The sequence below is a fragment of the Cottoperca gobio genome, chromosome 20 (assembly GCF_900634415.1).
Source record: "Cottoperca gobio chromosome 20, fCotGob3.1, whole genome shotgun sequence".
NCBI lineage: Eukaryota > Metazoa > Chordata > Actinopteri > Perciformes > Bovichtidae > Cottoperca > Cottoperca gobio.
This window is the reverse complement of record NC_041374.1, coordinates 10,720,315-10,738,125: the sequence shown is the minus strand read 5'-3', so window position 1 is coordinate 10,738,125 and position 17,811 is coordinate 10,720,315. Positions and strand designations below refer to the sequence as shown.

Here is a 17,811-nt window from a genome sequence, read left to right as displayed (position 1 = left end):
TGAAGGCTGGGTCTCACTGGGCACAGAAATGTCTCATTAAGAATTAACGTACACATCTACGGTCACGCCAGGCAAACACCTCGCATACACACACATACACAGCCATTTCTCCCAACTCCCACTGCTTTAATTAGCACATACACACACTTGTTCTCCGAGGTACAAATACATGCGCGCACACACACACACACATTCACCTATTGTCTGCAGAGAGATGAATCTGAGGTCTTTCTCTGTGGCAGACAGTGGCTGGCTTGCTCGGTGAACACTGCTCATTAACAAGATAGAGACAGAAGGACAACGCTGTGTGGCTTGGCCTTTGTCTGTGATCAAAACGCATGCCCTCAACTCCACACTCCACACAAAACCACATATTATTCAGCTTTTACCTTCAGCAAATACAATCCAGCAACGTAAAGCCTATTGTAATGACTTAAGAAGAATAAAGATGCATGATTATAACAAAGGGGGTATTGTTTACCTGGATATAGCAGTAGCCTGAATAGACTGGGTGAGGAGTCAGCTTGAGAAATTACTGTTGTGAACAAAAGACCTTTTTATTAACATGAAGCCCTCGTCGAGGTTCTTTTTTTGTATTATACAAAACAGCAGCTTGAGTGGAAATGATTCTTTTTGTTGCTTGATAACAGGAGATCTGGTTTAGGATGTAGTGGATTGTGAAACAGATTAGAAAGCAGTTTGTGTGGACAAACACAAAAGAGGTTTACAGTAAAAACAGTGAAGTTCCATCAAAATCTCACATTTAACACTTAATTTATTTCAATATGTGCTGGTATACTCCATATCTGGTTATTTGTCCCTCTTCCTTTGGCAGTTTGTAAAATGACAGAGTAAAGTCTTTTACTGTTGATGTTTAAATTATTATGGAATTGACATTGTTTTACGGTCTCATTTTTCCTTGTAAAGTTGTTTGGTGCTGTGCAGCGGGTAACATGTTGCATGAATCCTACAGTTAACTGGGCGTGTACGTCGCTGTGATGGATATTATATTAAAAGGTCTCTGTGGCCAGATGGAGGGAATGTCACAGAAGGAGAGAAACAGAGGATGGGAGGAGTGTCATATGGGTGAGATTGAAGCGGCTGAAGGCAGCTGGATTCAATCAGACTGTGGCAGGAGAGACGGGAAAGAAGAGGGTGATTAAAAAGGAGAGGAAAAAAGTCTTTAAAACTGGCATATGACTCCATGTGTCAAATTTACTGTCACTCTTTGACAGCGTTCATTTTCTGTGTGATTCTTAGTTCAGTAGAGGAGATCACACAACACTTAATAAACTACACGTGTGTGTGTGTGTGTGTGTGTGTGTGTGTGTGTGTGTGTGTGTGTGTGTGTGTGTGTGTGTGTGTGTGTGTACAGTAAATATGTTGATGTTACAGTATATCCAAGTCATTTAAATTGAGAAGTAATTTGACACCACAACAAATAGAAGATTGTTTTTGTTATGAATCAGAATCACAGGAAGTTGGATGCAGTATATTCTAAACGGCTTGTTAATTGTTTCGGAAATATGTTTTTTTTTAACACCTAACTGTAATTCAAGCAGGGACGGATGTTTAAAATACTTAAATAAGGCAGACGGAGTTAAACAAGATGTGTTGTACGGACAGCCGTAATGTGAAATAAATGTGATGCTGTGTGACAACAAATGAAATAACAGCATAAACAAAAACACAATATCCATATTTTCACACTTCCACAGAAACAGAAATGTGATATTACTACCCCTCTGTGATGCTGATGTTCATCTGCCTAAAGATGATGAAATCATTACCGTGTGCATGTGTGTGTGTGTGTGTGTGTGTGTGTGTGTGTGTACAGTAAATATGTTGATGTTACAGTATATCCAAGTCATTTAAATTGAGAAGTAATTTGACACCACAACAAATAGAAGATTGTTTTTGTTATGAATCAGAATCACAGGAAGTTGGATGCAGTATATTCTAAACGGCTTGTTAATTGTTTCGGAAATATGTTTTTTTTTAACACCTAACTGTAATTCAAGCAGGGACGGATGTTTAAAATACTTAAATAAGGCAGACGGAGTTAAACAAGATGTGTTGTACGGACAGCCGTAATGTGAAATAAATGTGATGCTGTGTGACAACAAATGAAATAACAGCATAAACAAAAACACAATATCCATATTTTCACACTTCCACAGAAACAGAAATGTGATATTACTACCCCTCTGTGATGCTGATGTTCATCTGCCTAAAGATGATGAAATCATTACCGTGTGCATGTGTGTGTGTGTGTGTGTGTGTGTGTGTGTGTGTGTGTGTGTGTGTGTGTGTGTGTGTGTGTGTGTGTGTGTGTGTGTATGTGTGCGCGTGTGTGTGTGTGTGCTGCTTTTCAATCTGGATCCCCGGACGCACACGTGCACAGGCCTCTCTCCTCCAATTCACCTCTATTACTAGCTATAATCCCATTTCACACTCTATCGATCCCCAAAACTGTTGTTCACCGGAACCAGCAGCAAACACTGGCATTTCTCCCTATCATTTTACCACCATTGTTCTTTATTACACAAAGAAGCCCCCCTTTGTCTCAGAGCAAACTCAGCCCCGCTATAATATGAATTATAAATGTATGGCTAATAAAAGAGAAGGGGGGAAAGAGAGGGAGAGAGAGAGAGAGAGGGAGAGAGAGAGAGAGAGAGAGAGAGAGAGAAGTGGTTGGTAGAAACATCAGAGAAAATGACTCCTTTACAAGAGTCTATTGATCAGTTTCTATCAAAGGGGGATGTCAGACATGAGATTACCTGGCAGTTTGAGCATTAGGTGCCGTGTGTTATAGCCCCGGGCCCTTGTACCGCTGCCAGAGGATTGTAAATAAAGCGGAGAGGAGAGAGCAAGAGGGGAGTGTGTTGGGGTGCATGTGTGTGTGTGAGTTTTAGATTCTTCATGCGTGTGTGTGTGTGTGTGTGTGTGTGTGTGTGTGTGTGTGTGTGTGTGTGTTACCCTTTGTCTTTGAGAGTGTTCACTGTTGTGTGCATTTTTTTCTTTTTCTCTCCTTGTGGTGTATTTGTGTGCATGGCGGTGTGCGGCTGTGCGCCTGCACCTTTTGGCTTATACCCAAAAGCAGTGTTGCAAGCCCGTGAAACTTCAGAAAGAGAGAGAGAGAGTCTTGGGATGCTTTGAGACGTCTCTCGGGAGCACCTTAGCCCGCTACGAATCCCCCAACAAAGCCAAAGGAAGCCCCTATGAAGCCTGAAGAAGCTTTTATGAGGGCCAGGCAGGGCCCAGCCTAGCCCCAACCACAGATTCTGGGTTAGCCGGGTTTTCGTCCCTCTCATGTTAAAGGTTAGCTGTGAGAGCGGGATAATCTGACCACAGATCTGTGATTACAAGCTGATGCTGTATGATGGGCTTTGAAGCTCCGTATGAAGGCGTTGAGAAGGAGATATCGGGAGAGAGTCAGATTAAGAACCAATGTCATACCTTAAGTTGTGAAGCCGGTATAAAAAGGTCAAGAAAGTGAGAGACCCAAGATCTTCGATTGTGGACTAATGTCATAACTTAACTCATGAAGCCAGTTGTGAAAGACCCCCAGGCCTCAGACTATGGACTATCTTAAGATATTAAGAAGAATTGATTGTTGAGAAATCCACAATCCTCAGCGGATCCTCGTTTAATGTGAAAACTGTCGGCAGCATTTGGTCATCAAACTAAGCTAAATATACCGCACGTCTTATGTGTCGAAAGTAAACTGTGTGTGTGTGTGTGTGTGTGTGTGCGGGGCTTTCTACTTCTGCAATTTTATATAGAAAGCTGTTAGTCTTTTCACTTAATTGTGTGTGTGTGTGTGTGTGTGTGTGTGTGTGTGTGTGTGTGTGTGTGTGTTTGGGTGTTTGTGTAAACGGTCAGTCTGTGCAGCTAATTGCTCTCCCTGTGGCCTCCCCTGGCAGGAGGTGTCACTGAGGTCACCTCAAAACTAATGCCTTGAATGCGAATTTGATCCCCACCTCAAGTTTTCACATCTCTGCTTTATTGATTATTGAGATTCATAACAAACTTTCACCTTGAGATTCAGTGAAATAGCCCAGGTAGGGTGCACGCACGCACATACACAAACAAATACAAGTGTCTGTGCATCGTTAAATATTTAGCAATTCCAGTTGCCGCTTCAATTTTCCGAAGGCTTTAGTTTAAATAGTTTGGATGCTGCAAAACCATAAATTAATCATAGTTTTATTAAATGTAGATTTTCTTTTACTCTGTTCCCTCCTTTCTGGTATTGGTTTTAGTTTCCCCGTATTCAGTCTGTCCCACCACTACCATCACAGTGTGCCCTGAAAGCATTACATCTCTCCATTTCTATTTCACACACTCAAATAAACAGGCACACCCACAAAGTCAAGGTCCGTCCTGTAAATATTCAATACACACACACTTCTACATATTCAGCGCACACACCTTCTCAATATTCACTAGCCTTGGCCACCGATGGCTGACAGTTTGTTATATTCAATGAATACTGAATTTAGTGAAAAGGTTTTAAGAGCTATGAAGAAACATTGACTCACAAAACAGCACACAGAACAAAAAAAGGGAGGAAAGTAGCAAATCCTAAATTTTAAATTCAAACTGAAAAGGACCTGCAAAAGCAAACGTTAGCAAGGAACCTAACTATGAGTTTATTATGAATCCGCTCAATGTGCTAAAGTACTAAGTGTAGGACAATGGGGTTTTATTGCATGTAGACGGAGGAGAGGCTGAAAAGGGAATGTGATTGAAGGGATGCAGTCAGGAGTGTGAGCTCAAGTGGCTTGCTCAAGGTAAAGAGTGCCATCTATTGACAAAGTCAGGGAGCGCTCCTTTTGTCTCCCAACAAAAGGGCTGCTGCCTCTTCTTAGTGCGAGCAGTGAAATACTTTCTACCGTCTCTGCCTCTGAAAGGCCTTCGGTGACTCTGCCGGAGTTGGTTTTGCGTCGACGGTGGCTCACGCTTCATATTTTCTCACTCGTGCTGAACTTGACGACAATCAATATTTACCTCTTTGTATGCATGTTTTGTAAATCGTCATATTGACCTTGGGCCGCATGAGCATGTCAAGTACTATGTATATCTAAACTCATGTTCCATATTTCTTTCTTAAAATATATAAAACGTATTACATCACATCAACTCCACCTGAAGAGCGATCTGATAATATCTCAGTCATTTGAATTAGACCGACTCTCTAATGAATCCCAACCAACAGCGTGTCTGTGTCTGTGTGTGTGTGTGTGTGTGTGTGTGTGTGTGTGTGTGTGTGTGTGTGTGTGTGTGTGAGAACTGTTGCTCTTTATCTCACACTCTCCTGCCTGTCTGTCCTCTCTCTCTCCTGCTCAGTGGAGGAGTTGGCAGCCCGTGCAGAGGAGGCGAGGCGGATGGAGGGGAGCCTGAATGAGGGAAAGCTAGCAGAGGGGAAAATAAGGTAAGAAGGGAGAGAGGGAGAGAGGGAGGGAAGCTTCCTCTCTTATCCCATTTCCCATCGTCCCCTGTGTAAGCTCAGTAATCAAAAACATTTAGCTTTTTTACGTGCGGCGTACAGTAGGCTGTTTAAGTGAACATGTGTTGAACAGAAGAGCCCTAAGCTCTAAATACGTACGTTGTTTAAAAGAGAGTCGAAGCAAGAACTTTTCTGCTCTATCATACATTCTATTATTATTATTATTATTATTATTTCTGAAGATTTGGACATCCCAGAGCTCCACTTCTTTCTGTTCCTGTGTGAATCTAACAGGGATATCAAATGTGTGTATTGATGGGACACAGTGTGTAAGCAGATGTTAGGTCGTGGAGTTCAGAGTTCAGAGGCGAGACCCCTGGCTGACCCCCCCCCCCGAGTGTCACCAGAGCTGCGGCGATGACATCAGCAAGCATGCATCACCCGGTGGAGTGTGTGTTTGTGTGTGTGTGTGTTTGTGCGCACATAGTTGTGGTTGTGGCTTTGACTTCGACATGACCTCACTGCAACGCTCGCCGTCTTTGGGAGTTCCTTGGTTAAGTCGGGCCTCGGAACATTTTCATCGTCAACCCGACAATTTCAAACTCGGCATGGAGACTTTATAGGTTACATTCTGAATTATTGCATTTTATTACTTTTAAACCAGTTTTAAGTAGTGAATGGTGGAACAATTGCTGTGTCTGCATATTATATATCCATTTGCAGAATCATGCTGTTTACCGTTAACCCAGTATTATCTAATAACTGTAAAGACATGAAAGGTTTTTAAGCAACAACACCATACTAATGGCTTCCATCTGTGCTGTGGGAAATCCCCTCCTTTCTCCACAGGATGCCTCCTCTCTTTCTTTCCTTTCTCTCCCACTCTGTTCATCCTATCATGTGTTCTCTCCATGGACCAATCTATCAGGCGTTTTCTTTCCTTTTTGTTTTTGCCGTTCTGCTTCTGCTTCAGCTTTTTCTACCACCGAGTTACTCTATTAGTATCACTTTTAAATTCCGTGCTGCAACTTTATTAATCAGCGTGTTGAGACGGTCAACTCTAATTTATTTGTTTGGATTAAATCTTTTGTTAATCATTTTTGAAAAGATTGTTTGTTAAAATGCTTTTGCTGGGTTTCCCCCACAGCTGGTAAACATTACTTTCTCTTGTCATTTTATGACGAATAACTTTGAGGGGTTTTATTTGAGGCCGAGCTTGTGTCCACTGTCTAATGACGATTTTTAAAAGCTTTAAAAGTCATTATAATTTGAGCTGAAATCATTAGTTAATTAACTAATCGACAGAAAATTAATTGGCAACAATTTAGGTTATTATTTAAGTCATCTAAAAATGTAAAATGAAAAAGTGGGAATATGTTCTATGAAAGTAAATTGAATACTTTTGGGTTTTTAACTGTCTGTCGGGCAAAACATATCCTTTAAACAAATAATTTTTAAAAATATTTTAAATAAAGAGATTCAATAATTAATTAGCGAAGAAAACAATCTGCAGGTTAATCGATAATAAAACAATTGATAGTTGCACCCTTAAAAACAGTAGAATTTCGTAACTAAGCTCATTGTCAATAGACTAAATGATTAACAGAAAGAAATGACTAATTATGTTTAGAGGGAGAGTTTTAGATATCGAAGTGAATTCATGTTTTGGTATTTTAGCACGTGTCAATTTAACACAAATGCCAATAAAAACTAACGGTCAAATGCTGACTTTGTGGTCTTTCCCTGCACACTCATTCTTGTTTTAACAGTAAAATCTATAATATATTAACTTCAGTTCACTGTCCCAAATATTTGGGCCTGTGTTTCCGCAAAGGCCCAAATATTTTGTACTTGTAATAAACTTGTAAATTTTTATATTGCATTCAGAGGAGGTGTGGGTCAAGAGTGGGGGGTGGTTTGTTTGGGTCTGTGTGTGTTTGTGTGTGTGTGTGTGTGTGTGTGTGTGTGTGTGTGTGTGTGTGTGTGTGTGTGTGTGTGTGTGTGTGGAGAAGGTTGGCGGGGGTGTTGAGGCTCACTGAGCGGCCAGAGCGAGGCTGTGGAGGGAGGTTTGTGGAAATGGTAATCATTTGTCGTATTGATCTCGCTGTAGCCAGGGCAGCTGGCACACACAAACTCACTTGCACACATGTACACACACACTTGCAGACACTAACTGACTCACATACACACAGACGCACAGTTGCGTGGCAGGAATAGACCCCCTCATATTGATCCCCTTCACATTCCCTTAGCTCGGCTGCCACACACTCTCACACACACATACTCACACTTTCTGGGCCTGCTTTAAACACTCCCACCGATCTGGATTTTCTGGAAACTTAAGACTTTAAATGTTTTTCAGGATTTAGTTTCGTAATAATTAATGCAAAATACTTATTTAAAAGAAAAATGCATCTAAGATATTGTGGTTACTTAAATATAGTGACTGATCTGCATAAATGAACCTCACTCTAGTTTAGTTGTTTTGTTTGTGTGTGCAGGTCAATGGCTGCGAGGATGGAGACGGAGGTGGCAGAGCTCACGAGGAATCTTCACCAGGCTGTCGACCACAAACTCTCGGCAGAGCGAGAGAAGCGGGAAGCGCAGGAACAAGTAAATAAACACACACCCCCGACCTGAGTGACATCGCCTCTGCAAATAATGTGGACTGTTTGTTTAAATTGGCCTGGAAGACGGTGCAGCCGAAGGGTTTGTCATCGAGATACTGTCAGTGCTCGCAGGAAGCTTCCCCAATGTTACCACTTAATATCATTTGAATGTAATCCTTTAATCCTTCTGTCAGTGTGAGCGTTGATTTCTGCAGCTGACCCTTTTTACACTTAAGGTGGGTTTGAGCCAGGTCTACTGTACTAGATAAACACGAATACTAATACACACATGTTAAGGTTTCCTCCCCTCCCATGCCCTCCAGAGTCTTCCTCTCCTCTCCTCTCTCCCTGCACCCCCACCTTTACCTTTTTGATGATTAGTGGCATATATCCGGTGCTAGAGCCCGGATTATCTTGTCCAAGAGAAGGAGGGGTGTATGCGGGACCTAAACCTGGCAAGGTGATTTGGAGCGTTAATTCCTGGGTGTAATATTCCCTGATATTCCCTAATGTTCTGGCTGGGAGTGGAGGAGGGGGGTGTCTCAGGGGAGAGCGGTTGTCAGAGCTGAGCCGCCGCTGTACAAAGGCAGAATGGATAATTAAAGGGTAAAGCTAGGACAGAGAACTGATGTTCATTTAGATTCGACAAACTTTGAATTCCTTCTTAAGCTTCCGTGCACAGCGGTGCTCTCTCGGATCTTGATTTTGCATTTTGTTCAAATTCTTTCTTAAAGTTTCTCCTTTTTCTTTCAGTCGCTCTCTTTCCTCACTCCTCCATGTCTTTCTCTTTCACTCGCTCTTCCTCACTTTACTCTTTTTTTTCCCCTCACTGTGTGAATAATGCAGCCCGCATAGCGTGGCTCACCTTTTCTCTCTTAACATTCATGAACCAGGGTTTGACAACAGTGATTGGCCAGGGCCAGTAAGACACTGACTTAGGCCAGTTGATTGGTCAGTCAGTAGCCAAGCCAGCGCTCGCCAGTTCTTCATCTCATTTCTCAGCTGTTGAAAATCCTTTCATCTCTGCCTGTGCCGTGCGACCGGCCCTCTTTTCTACGTTGTATAATATTTGATCAGACATATCGCAGGACATGTCAGAGTAAGTCACACGCCTGTTGAGCATGAAGAAGTGTGTGAATGATTCAGCATGAAGTCAAAGTTTCCTGCTTTTGTATTTGAAGTAACAGTTAAACTGAGTTAAACTGCTCATATGGTTGTAATTAATGTCACAATACGGCAAAAATATGTTATATAAAATAATCTTGTTCCACCGTTCTGCACTACAGTCAAACCTCTTCATGCACGTACAAGAACTTCAGTAACTAATACTTGCTTTGAGTAATTAATTCATACATTTTCACTGAAAGTCAGTAACATTGAGATGTCACTAAAACTTCTGAATCATTTCAGATTCTTGTGACATTTTCGATATTTTAAGGCAAGTTTTCTTAAAGACATAGTTTCATATTTTGGGAAATACACTCCCTTGCCAAGAGTTCAGTGAGCGCTCGATAGGAAAACTGTCCGCTTGGCTCTGACCGGGTTTTCTTTGGGCTGTGTGAGATTATTTTTTTAAGCTCTGACGTTGGTTCGTAGTAAAGTAAGACCGATAGGAATCAAATAACAAAAAATCTTTCAGAAGTTAACATGTTGCACTTTGGCTTCACTCACTCTTCTCAAAGCCCTCGCCTTATTTATTGAAACGTATTAACTCACATCGACCCGTATTTGCTTCCATCGGCGTCTTTGATTTGACTTTGTTTTCAGCACAAACAGCAGAGAGTCTCGTAAGTCACCGCCCCGGGCCCAGAAATAGTCCTGGCTAGATGTTTCCCGCCGTTTCTGGTCTTCATACAACACTAAGCTAGCTGCCTGTAAACTTATATTTAATGGACAAATGTGAGTGTTATAAATCTTCTCATCTTACTCTATTTCCCAAATCGTGAAATGATTCCCTCAGGGCACTGATGCCACATGCTATGTGTGTAACAGCCGGCAGCATCGCGTCGCAGACACTGCACCCCCTCGACCAGGTGGGGTTTATGGACACACTGTCAGTCGTGGGCTTTGGTGCGGATATTTCTTTCTTATACTATTTAAAAAGAAAAACTTAAAATCATTACATTACTGTTTTAATTCATTCAATCAATCAAACCTTTTGTTGTATGTTATTCCTGCATTTGTAGTACAGTTTGGAGTGTGTGTACTTATCCGCACGTCTTTGTGTGCGTGTACGTTTCCCCTTTGCATTCTTGCTGTCTTTCAATGTATTTGACTCCAAACAGTGTTTAAACACCAGTGTGATGGTCATTCTGACTATGACTCCTTCATTAGGTCCCAATCTCAGTTATTGACCAGCAGAAGATGAATTATCCGCCGGTGAAAAAAATCAAAGGGTTTGAAATGGTAAATGGTACACTACAGTGGCCTATAGAGGGAAATCTATATTACAAATTGCCTCGGTGCACAGTAGCTGAACCTCAGATCGCTCTGTCTTTCTCTGTGTGTATGTCTTTGTATAGTGTGTGTGTGTGTGTGTGTGTGTGTGTGTGTGTGTGTGTGTGTGTGTGTGTGTGTGTGTGTGTGTTGTGTGTGTGTGTGTGTGTGTGTGTGTGGTATGCAAAGTCTTGTTTGTGTTTTCCGGGTCTGTTTATTTATGTTCATTTTATGTTTTTATTCTGATATAAAGAAAGGGATTTGTCTGTTATCTACCACTCAATGTTGTGCTTGCATGTATGCCGCTGAGCATGCATACACACACACACACACTTCACTCGATCCTGTCCCTCTGCATGAGTCCAGTTCAAATAAGAGTCGTAGTAAACATGAGGCATATTTTTGTGACTGATTAGATCATCCCTCTCTCCTTGCCCCCCTTCCTTACTCGCTCTCTTTCTGACACACACACACACACACACACACACACAATCACAGTCATTAGTGTGTTTACCTCAACTTCTTTTAGCATGGAGTAAAAGATTTCAAACAGCTTTAATGAGAATTTGAAGAATAGTTTTCAAATAGCAAAAGTTTTTGAGCGTGTTTCATTCCCCTAAACTTTTTAAACTATTGATGTCATCCTATAGAAACACAATTAGACAGTTGCTTTTAATCATTCCCAGTCAGCGGGGTGTCTGCCTAGCGATTACAGAGACGAGCCCGGTCGCTGCTTAAGTATCCTTCAGCAAGACAACACAGTGAATCACAGAAAGCTCCAAGACGCTGTTTTATTCTCCACAGCAGTTGGACATGGAGGCGGGCAAAGCGAAATGTCTTTCGCTCCAGTTTTCTCCATTTTCTTCACCACTCCAGCAGTGATTTAGCTTCGTAACGTTGCTGTTATCTCATCATGTTTGACACACTTACAGGTGTCAAACACGGGCTGTTAGTGTGCGTTTTTATTTGAAATGTGGCTTTGTGGGTGGAGTGTGTAGTATTTATATTTGTTGGTTTCTGGGATGCTCTTATCTGTCCATTGCTCTCACACATTATACCTGAAAGCAGCCCCAAGCCTGGCCTAATTAGCTTAAAATGACCCGCACTAGATCCCTGTTTTTACACTCTCTCACACACACACACACACACACACACACACACACACACACACACACACGGATGCGGATGTACCGTGAAAGTCGCAGCGTGCAAAAGTTCATTGGGGGCATTTAAGACATGATGCTGTTAACTGAGCAAAAGAAAGAAGAGGAAGAGAGAAACATGCAGAATAGGTGCATTAGGTCACGCTTAGTTTAGTTTTCTAGATGTAATTTTAAAATAAGAAAACCTTTTTGTTTTCCAAGTGCTCAAAATCTGCATTTACCTTGTTAAGTTGTAGAAAGAAACTAAGGCAGACTTTTATACATGTATTCTTTCGTGTTAGTGACCTTCGTCGAGGAAACTTGAAAAATGTGTCTTTACAAATCACACCTGCCACTCATCTAACAGCTTCTAATTCATAAAGGTAAGCAACGGCTATTATTCTCATTATTCAAGGCTAACCTAAGACCAAGTTTGACTAAAATCGTCTCCACAGACTCCAAAAGAGCCGTGTGACACCGCCCTATTCACACTCATGTTCTGTCTCCCGCCAAAGAATACGGAATATAAGCATTAATTGATATGATTTAAAAATATAAAAATGGAAACCTGTAAAAGTAACTTTCTTTTTCATTCCAACATTTTGAAGCAGGGTACTTCTTTTTTTTCTTTTCCTATTTTGTGAGATTTAGTTTAGTAGATAATCACGTCGCGCCTCGCTGAACTGTAACGTGAACTGAGAGCCTCCCAAAATAGATTTTGTTTTTTTGTGCAGAAATCGTTTCCTACAAATCAATCGCGTATGAGAAAATAAGTAATTATAAATAAACGCCTCTCACCAATATACATTTTTTTTTTCTCCCAAACATTTTATTTATGTGCTGATAAAATAACAACAGGGCTCGCAGTGTTTTCCCAAAGTCCTGCTGCATCAGCTCATCACTAAACAATACAGAGACGATATTAAAAAAACAACTAGAATTGTTCTTTTGTGTTTCTGCTGGCAGCTAAGCACTGTTGCACGCTGGTCACCTGGACAACCAAACATCGGGAGCTCTGCCAAATGGGAATCTCTCGCGTGCATTTCCACCTTTCTATTGTTGGAGGTTAGCAACAAATACAATGTGCATCTTTTCTCCAGGAATCCTGCTCCAACTAATGTTAACTAATGCAGAAATAATACGGGCGCTGACATGAAGTCAGTACAATACTAAACATTTTGTTTATCTTACTTTGACATTTTAAAATGGAATCTCCTCCAAAACTAGAAGAAACTAAACTTCTCAGAAGTGAAACGTTCACCTGTGTCTATAATGCATCAAAAACATTATAATAATGTGTTATAATCTTCTTATAGCTCGGTATAATTGTAGTTAAGCGCTCATTAATATTCATAATGATTTTTAACAATATATTTTTTGCAAGCCCATGCTATAATGCATCACAGTATGCATTTAATATATGAAATACAACTATGGGAATTAATAATATATACCATATATTTCATTATAAAATTCTTTATGTGTTGTGATTATTGTTATAAAGTATTATGAATATTTATGAGTGCTTATAACTATAAATATGCAGTGCTATGAGCAGATTATAATGCATTTATTGTTTATATATTATAATTTTTTCATATATTTCAGTGTGCACCCAGAAACCTGAGTTATATTCACTCACCGGCCACTTTATTAGACTCAACAAGGTGCTGGTAAAACATTGCTCACAGATGTTGACAGGATGGCATCACACAGTTGCTGCACATTTGTCGGCTGCACATCCATGATGCAAATCTCTCATTCCAGCACATCCCTAAGGTGCTCTATGGATTGAGATCTGGTGACTGTGGAGGTAATTTGAGTACAGAGAACTCAGTCATGATCAAGAAGCCAGTGTGAGATGATATGAGCTTTGTGACGTGCTGGAAGTATCCATCAGAAGATGGGTACACTGTGGTCATCAAGAGATGGACATGGTCAGTAACAATACTCAGGTAGGCTGTGACGTTTAAACGATGCGCAACTGGTACTCAGGGGCTCAAAGTATGGCAAGAAAATATCCCCCATACCATAACACCACCACCAGCAGCCTCAAGCGTTGATACAAGGAGAGATGGATCCAGGCTTTCATGTTGTTTACGCCAAATTCTAACCCTACCGTCCGAATGTCGCAGCAGAAATCGAGACTCATCAGACCAGGCAACATTTTTCCAATATTCTAGTGTCCAGTGTTGGTGAGCCCGTGCAAATTGTAGCCTCAGGTCTTTTGCTGCTGGAGCCCGTCTGCTTCAAGGGCTGGTGGTCTTCTGCATACCGTGGTTGTAACGAGTGGTTATCATCTTGAACCAGTCTGGCCATTCTCCTCTGACCTCTGGCATCAACAAGGCATTGTCGCCCAGAGAACTGCCGCTCACTGGATGTTTTCTCTTTTTCGGACCATTCTCTGTAAACCCTAGAGATGGTTCTGCAGGAAAATCCCAGAAGATCAGCAGTTTCTGAAATACTCAGACCAGCCCACGTTCAAAGTCACTTTAATCACCTTTCTGATTCTGATGCTCTGTTTGAACTTCACCAGGTCGTCTTGACCACAGTCTACATTCCTAAATGCATTGAGTTGCTGCCATGTGATTGGGCTGATTAGATATTTGCGTTAACGAGCAGTTGAACAGGTGTACCTAATAAAGTGGCCAGTATATTAAAAGAAAAAGCTACTAGACGGGGGAAATTCATCTAGCTGGGAAGTGGATGTGGGACTTCTACCCAGGCTTGTAACGTAGTTATGCTCACGAAGGCGAGATGCAAGATGGGGGACTTCAATACTGGTAGCCCCTGATAAACAACCCGGCAGCCAGCAGCATGCGTAGGAGAGTGTGTGATGAAAGGACTCTGGGAAAGGAGCGAAGCCATGTGGCAGCAGACGAGGGTAATTAAAGAAGCCATCATCAGCCTCATTAATATGCTAGATCTGCTGTGGCCCACTGACTAGTCTAATGGAGAACATGTCATCATCGTCACCATTAGGGAGAGTGGGACACACATAAACACACGCACACGCAAACACACACACACACACACACGCACACACACACACACAGTCTTAATGTTGGGTCATGCGATGATCACCATTAAGCCTAGAGTGAGAAGACCTGCTTAGGAAACCTCATTCTCTCCTGCCGTCGCACATGCACACATACAGTGTCCACACACACACACACACACACACACACACACACACACACACACACACACACGCCTGTAGATCTTTAATTCAGACCCTGTGAGTGATAAGTATGCATATTTAAGTGATGTCAGGCCTGTTGGGTCTTTTAATTAGACAGAATGAATGAATGTTTTATAAAAACGTGTTTAACAATAAATGTGTTCATTAATTTGATGAGAGGATGTGCTCTGATGAGCTGAGTGGAACAGAGTAATGGCTCGTATTCAGCTCTGGCGGTTTGATGGTTATGGTAGCAACAACCAGGCTGTCTGCTTCTGATTAGATTCTCTTCTTCATATTCCTCTCTTTACCCAGAAAAGTTCACTTTGAATTATGTTTATCCCGCAGCCTTGGAGAGTGTGGTCTGTTTTAGTGAAAATGGACTTTTGTCCTGGACAGCTAATGTGCAATATGAGACTAGTCCACAGCTCCGTGGAGAATAGAAAAGATGGAAAATCCATTAAGTCTCCACCATCTTTTTTTTCTTTCTTTTCTGTCTGCAGGTACGCTTTGTGCAATCTTTTTCTGAACTTAAACATCTGAATGAACTTTCACGACAAACCACAAAGTCCATCTTGTATCTATTGTCAATGCAAAGCTGGACAACTCTGCCTCTTTTTGATCGAATAAACCATCAAAATGATAAATACTTTTGCAGCAGATCCCAAATCCTTCACCAGCGCTGCAGTAGTCAACTCATATTTTCTAGCATAGACCTGAAAGAAGCAGAGGTATCGCCCAACTTGGTTATAAGTGTGTCCCAAATGCATTTTGTTGCCCCTTTTAGCCCCCATCATCTGCTAAAATATTTGTGCAACAAAACCAATCTAAATGTTAAGCAGGTATGCTACTTTACTCCTCCCCCCCGCTTGCAATCGCACCTCCTTTGTCCCCTTTTCTCTAAATGTCCCTCTCTCTCTCTCTCTCTCTCTCTCTCTCTCATTCTCCCCCTTTTCCTCACACACCCTTTCACTGCCTCCCTTGACACCGGTGGAAACAGAGTGATGGTGCGTAATTTAGTCCTAATCACAACATCAGACTTGTGCTGCGATTTACATCCCTCCACCAGCCGAGCCAGTCAGGAGGGAGATGTTAATGTGAGAGCACAGGTAATTACTGTCATTACAGCACAGCAGATACCCCGTGTGTGTGTATGTGTGTGTGTGTATGTGTGTGTGTGTGTGTGTGTGTGTGTGTATGTGTAGGTGAGTGTGTGGGGGTGTGTGTTTGGAGGTGTGTGGAGGTGTGTGTTTGGAGGTGTGTGTGTGTGGAGGTGTGTGCAGATGCGTTTGAGAGCTCCTTTTTTTTTTTTTGCTTTTGAGTGGTACGGTTTGATATTTCTGTGTATATAATTAATGTTGGAGTATTAACGTGTGGTTTTGGTCCAAACCAAAATCAGGAATGAAATCGCAACCAACAGGGGACCGACAATATTTATGCCATTCTTGATAAATGTAATTACAATTGATGCCCTGACTCAGTTTGTTCCTCAAAATTGAATGATTTGCTTGGCTTAATTTCATCGGTATCCCACTTTTTTCTCTCCTTCATTGCTTTATGTGTTGAAATGCAGCCGTTCCTTAACCTGAGTGTAATTAAAAGTCAAATTCTTCTTTATGTTGTGAAATTTGAATTTGAACTTCCTTTGACATCCGAGGCAATTAATTTGGCAACTTGAGTTTCTATTCTTAAAAACATTTGATATTGCGGCAGATTGTAATATTCGTTTGCATATTTTGCGGCAAAAGAACACAAAATGTGTCCCGTTGTCCTGCGAGTCGCTGAATGAATTCCTCTCATAGAATATGCAACTAAATCCACTGGTCAACTTTTGAACCTGCAGCCCCGGGTGGATGTGGTGCAGACATAAAAGGCTGGCTTCTCTTAGATGAGGTTGTAAATAACTTAAAAGATTCCGGCCTTGGGCAACTAAAAACATTTCCACTTTAACTTTGGGGTGCACAAGCAGTAGTTATGTTCTATATATGTGGGTGCCGCACAGGACTTTGACTATTGAAGGCTAATTGTTTATCTTCACACCTGTTTTGATCGTCCTGCATTATATTTTTCTGTCAGCTCTGCATCAACAGGATCAGGTGTTTTATAATCTCTGTGTTACGTTTAACTCTGTCCTCCAGATAAACATCAACAGGATGATATGTTGCTCTGGGATTCAACACACACACACACACACACATGCACATGATTCAACTGACACAGCAGTTGATATTTTTGGGTTAATCATATGGCATTTTTTGGATACTTAAATCATGGCCCACATATGGGAAACTTTTTCTTTTTTTTTTCATGTTTGTCCAAATCTTTGTGGGAAGATGGTATGGCATATCAAGGTGTTTCCATGGCGATAAGGGTAATGTGTCCCTAGAGTTTAGGCCTGAAAAGGTCCCGACTGATAAGCAGAATGAAAAAGTCAGCAGTTTGGCCGGTGCCATCCCGTCGCTGTGTTCACCCCTCACCCGTCTTCTCCCTGCAATCTCGTCTTCAGTCTGCTCTCGCCCATCCTCCATCTTTCTTCCCTTTGCACCTGCTTAATACCTCACCTGCTATTTATACCCGCGTCTGCAAATGCATCTCATTCATTCCCCACTATTCTCCATTTACCTAATGTTTCTCTTGTGTTGCTATTAGCTCTATGTATGACATGTGTTTCCACCCTGTCGTCGCTTCCCCTTTATTAGAGTCTCACTCATCCCCTTTTTCTAACCATAATTATTTTCACACCTTTGAGTGAGTGTGAGAGTGAGAGTGAGAGACTTAAACCAAGCCAGTGGTTGGGTGTTAATACTTCTCTTGAAAGGAAGTCATATTTTTAAACTGTAAACCTTTGTTTTAACTAAAGCAGATCTTTAAAAGGCTTTTTATTCTAAAAAATAAGGGTTTAATTGGTATTAAAATGTCTTTTTCTTCTGACATTGCAATTTTTATTATGTATCAAATGCCTCTCACATTAATATCATACATATCCGGATA

General features: G+C 41.4%; 1 protein-coding gene across 5 annotated transcripts in view; it reads left to right on the top strand.

Annotated features, from left to right (window-relative positions):
* The window catches only part of pmfbp1 (polyamine modulated factor 1 binding protein 1), a 49,424-nt gene that overhangs the window by 14,562 nt on the left and 17,051 nt on the right, over positions 1–17,811 (top strand). For all 5 annotated transcript variants that reach the window (XM_029457278.1, XM_029457277.1, XM_029457280.1 and 2 more), the window contains exons 11-12: positions 5,353–5,437; positions 7,954–8,065. In XM_029457278.1, coding sequence (XP_029313138.1) covers positions 5,353–5,437; positions 7,954–8,065 — 197 coding nt within the window. The remainder of the gene's footprint in view (positions 1–5,352; positions 5,438–7,953; positions 8,066–17,811) is intronic.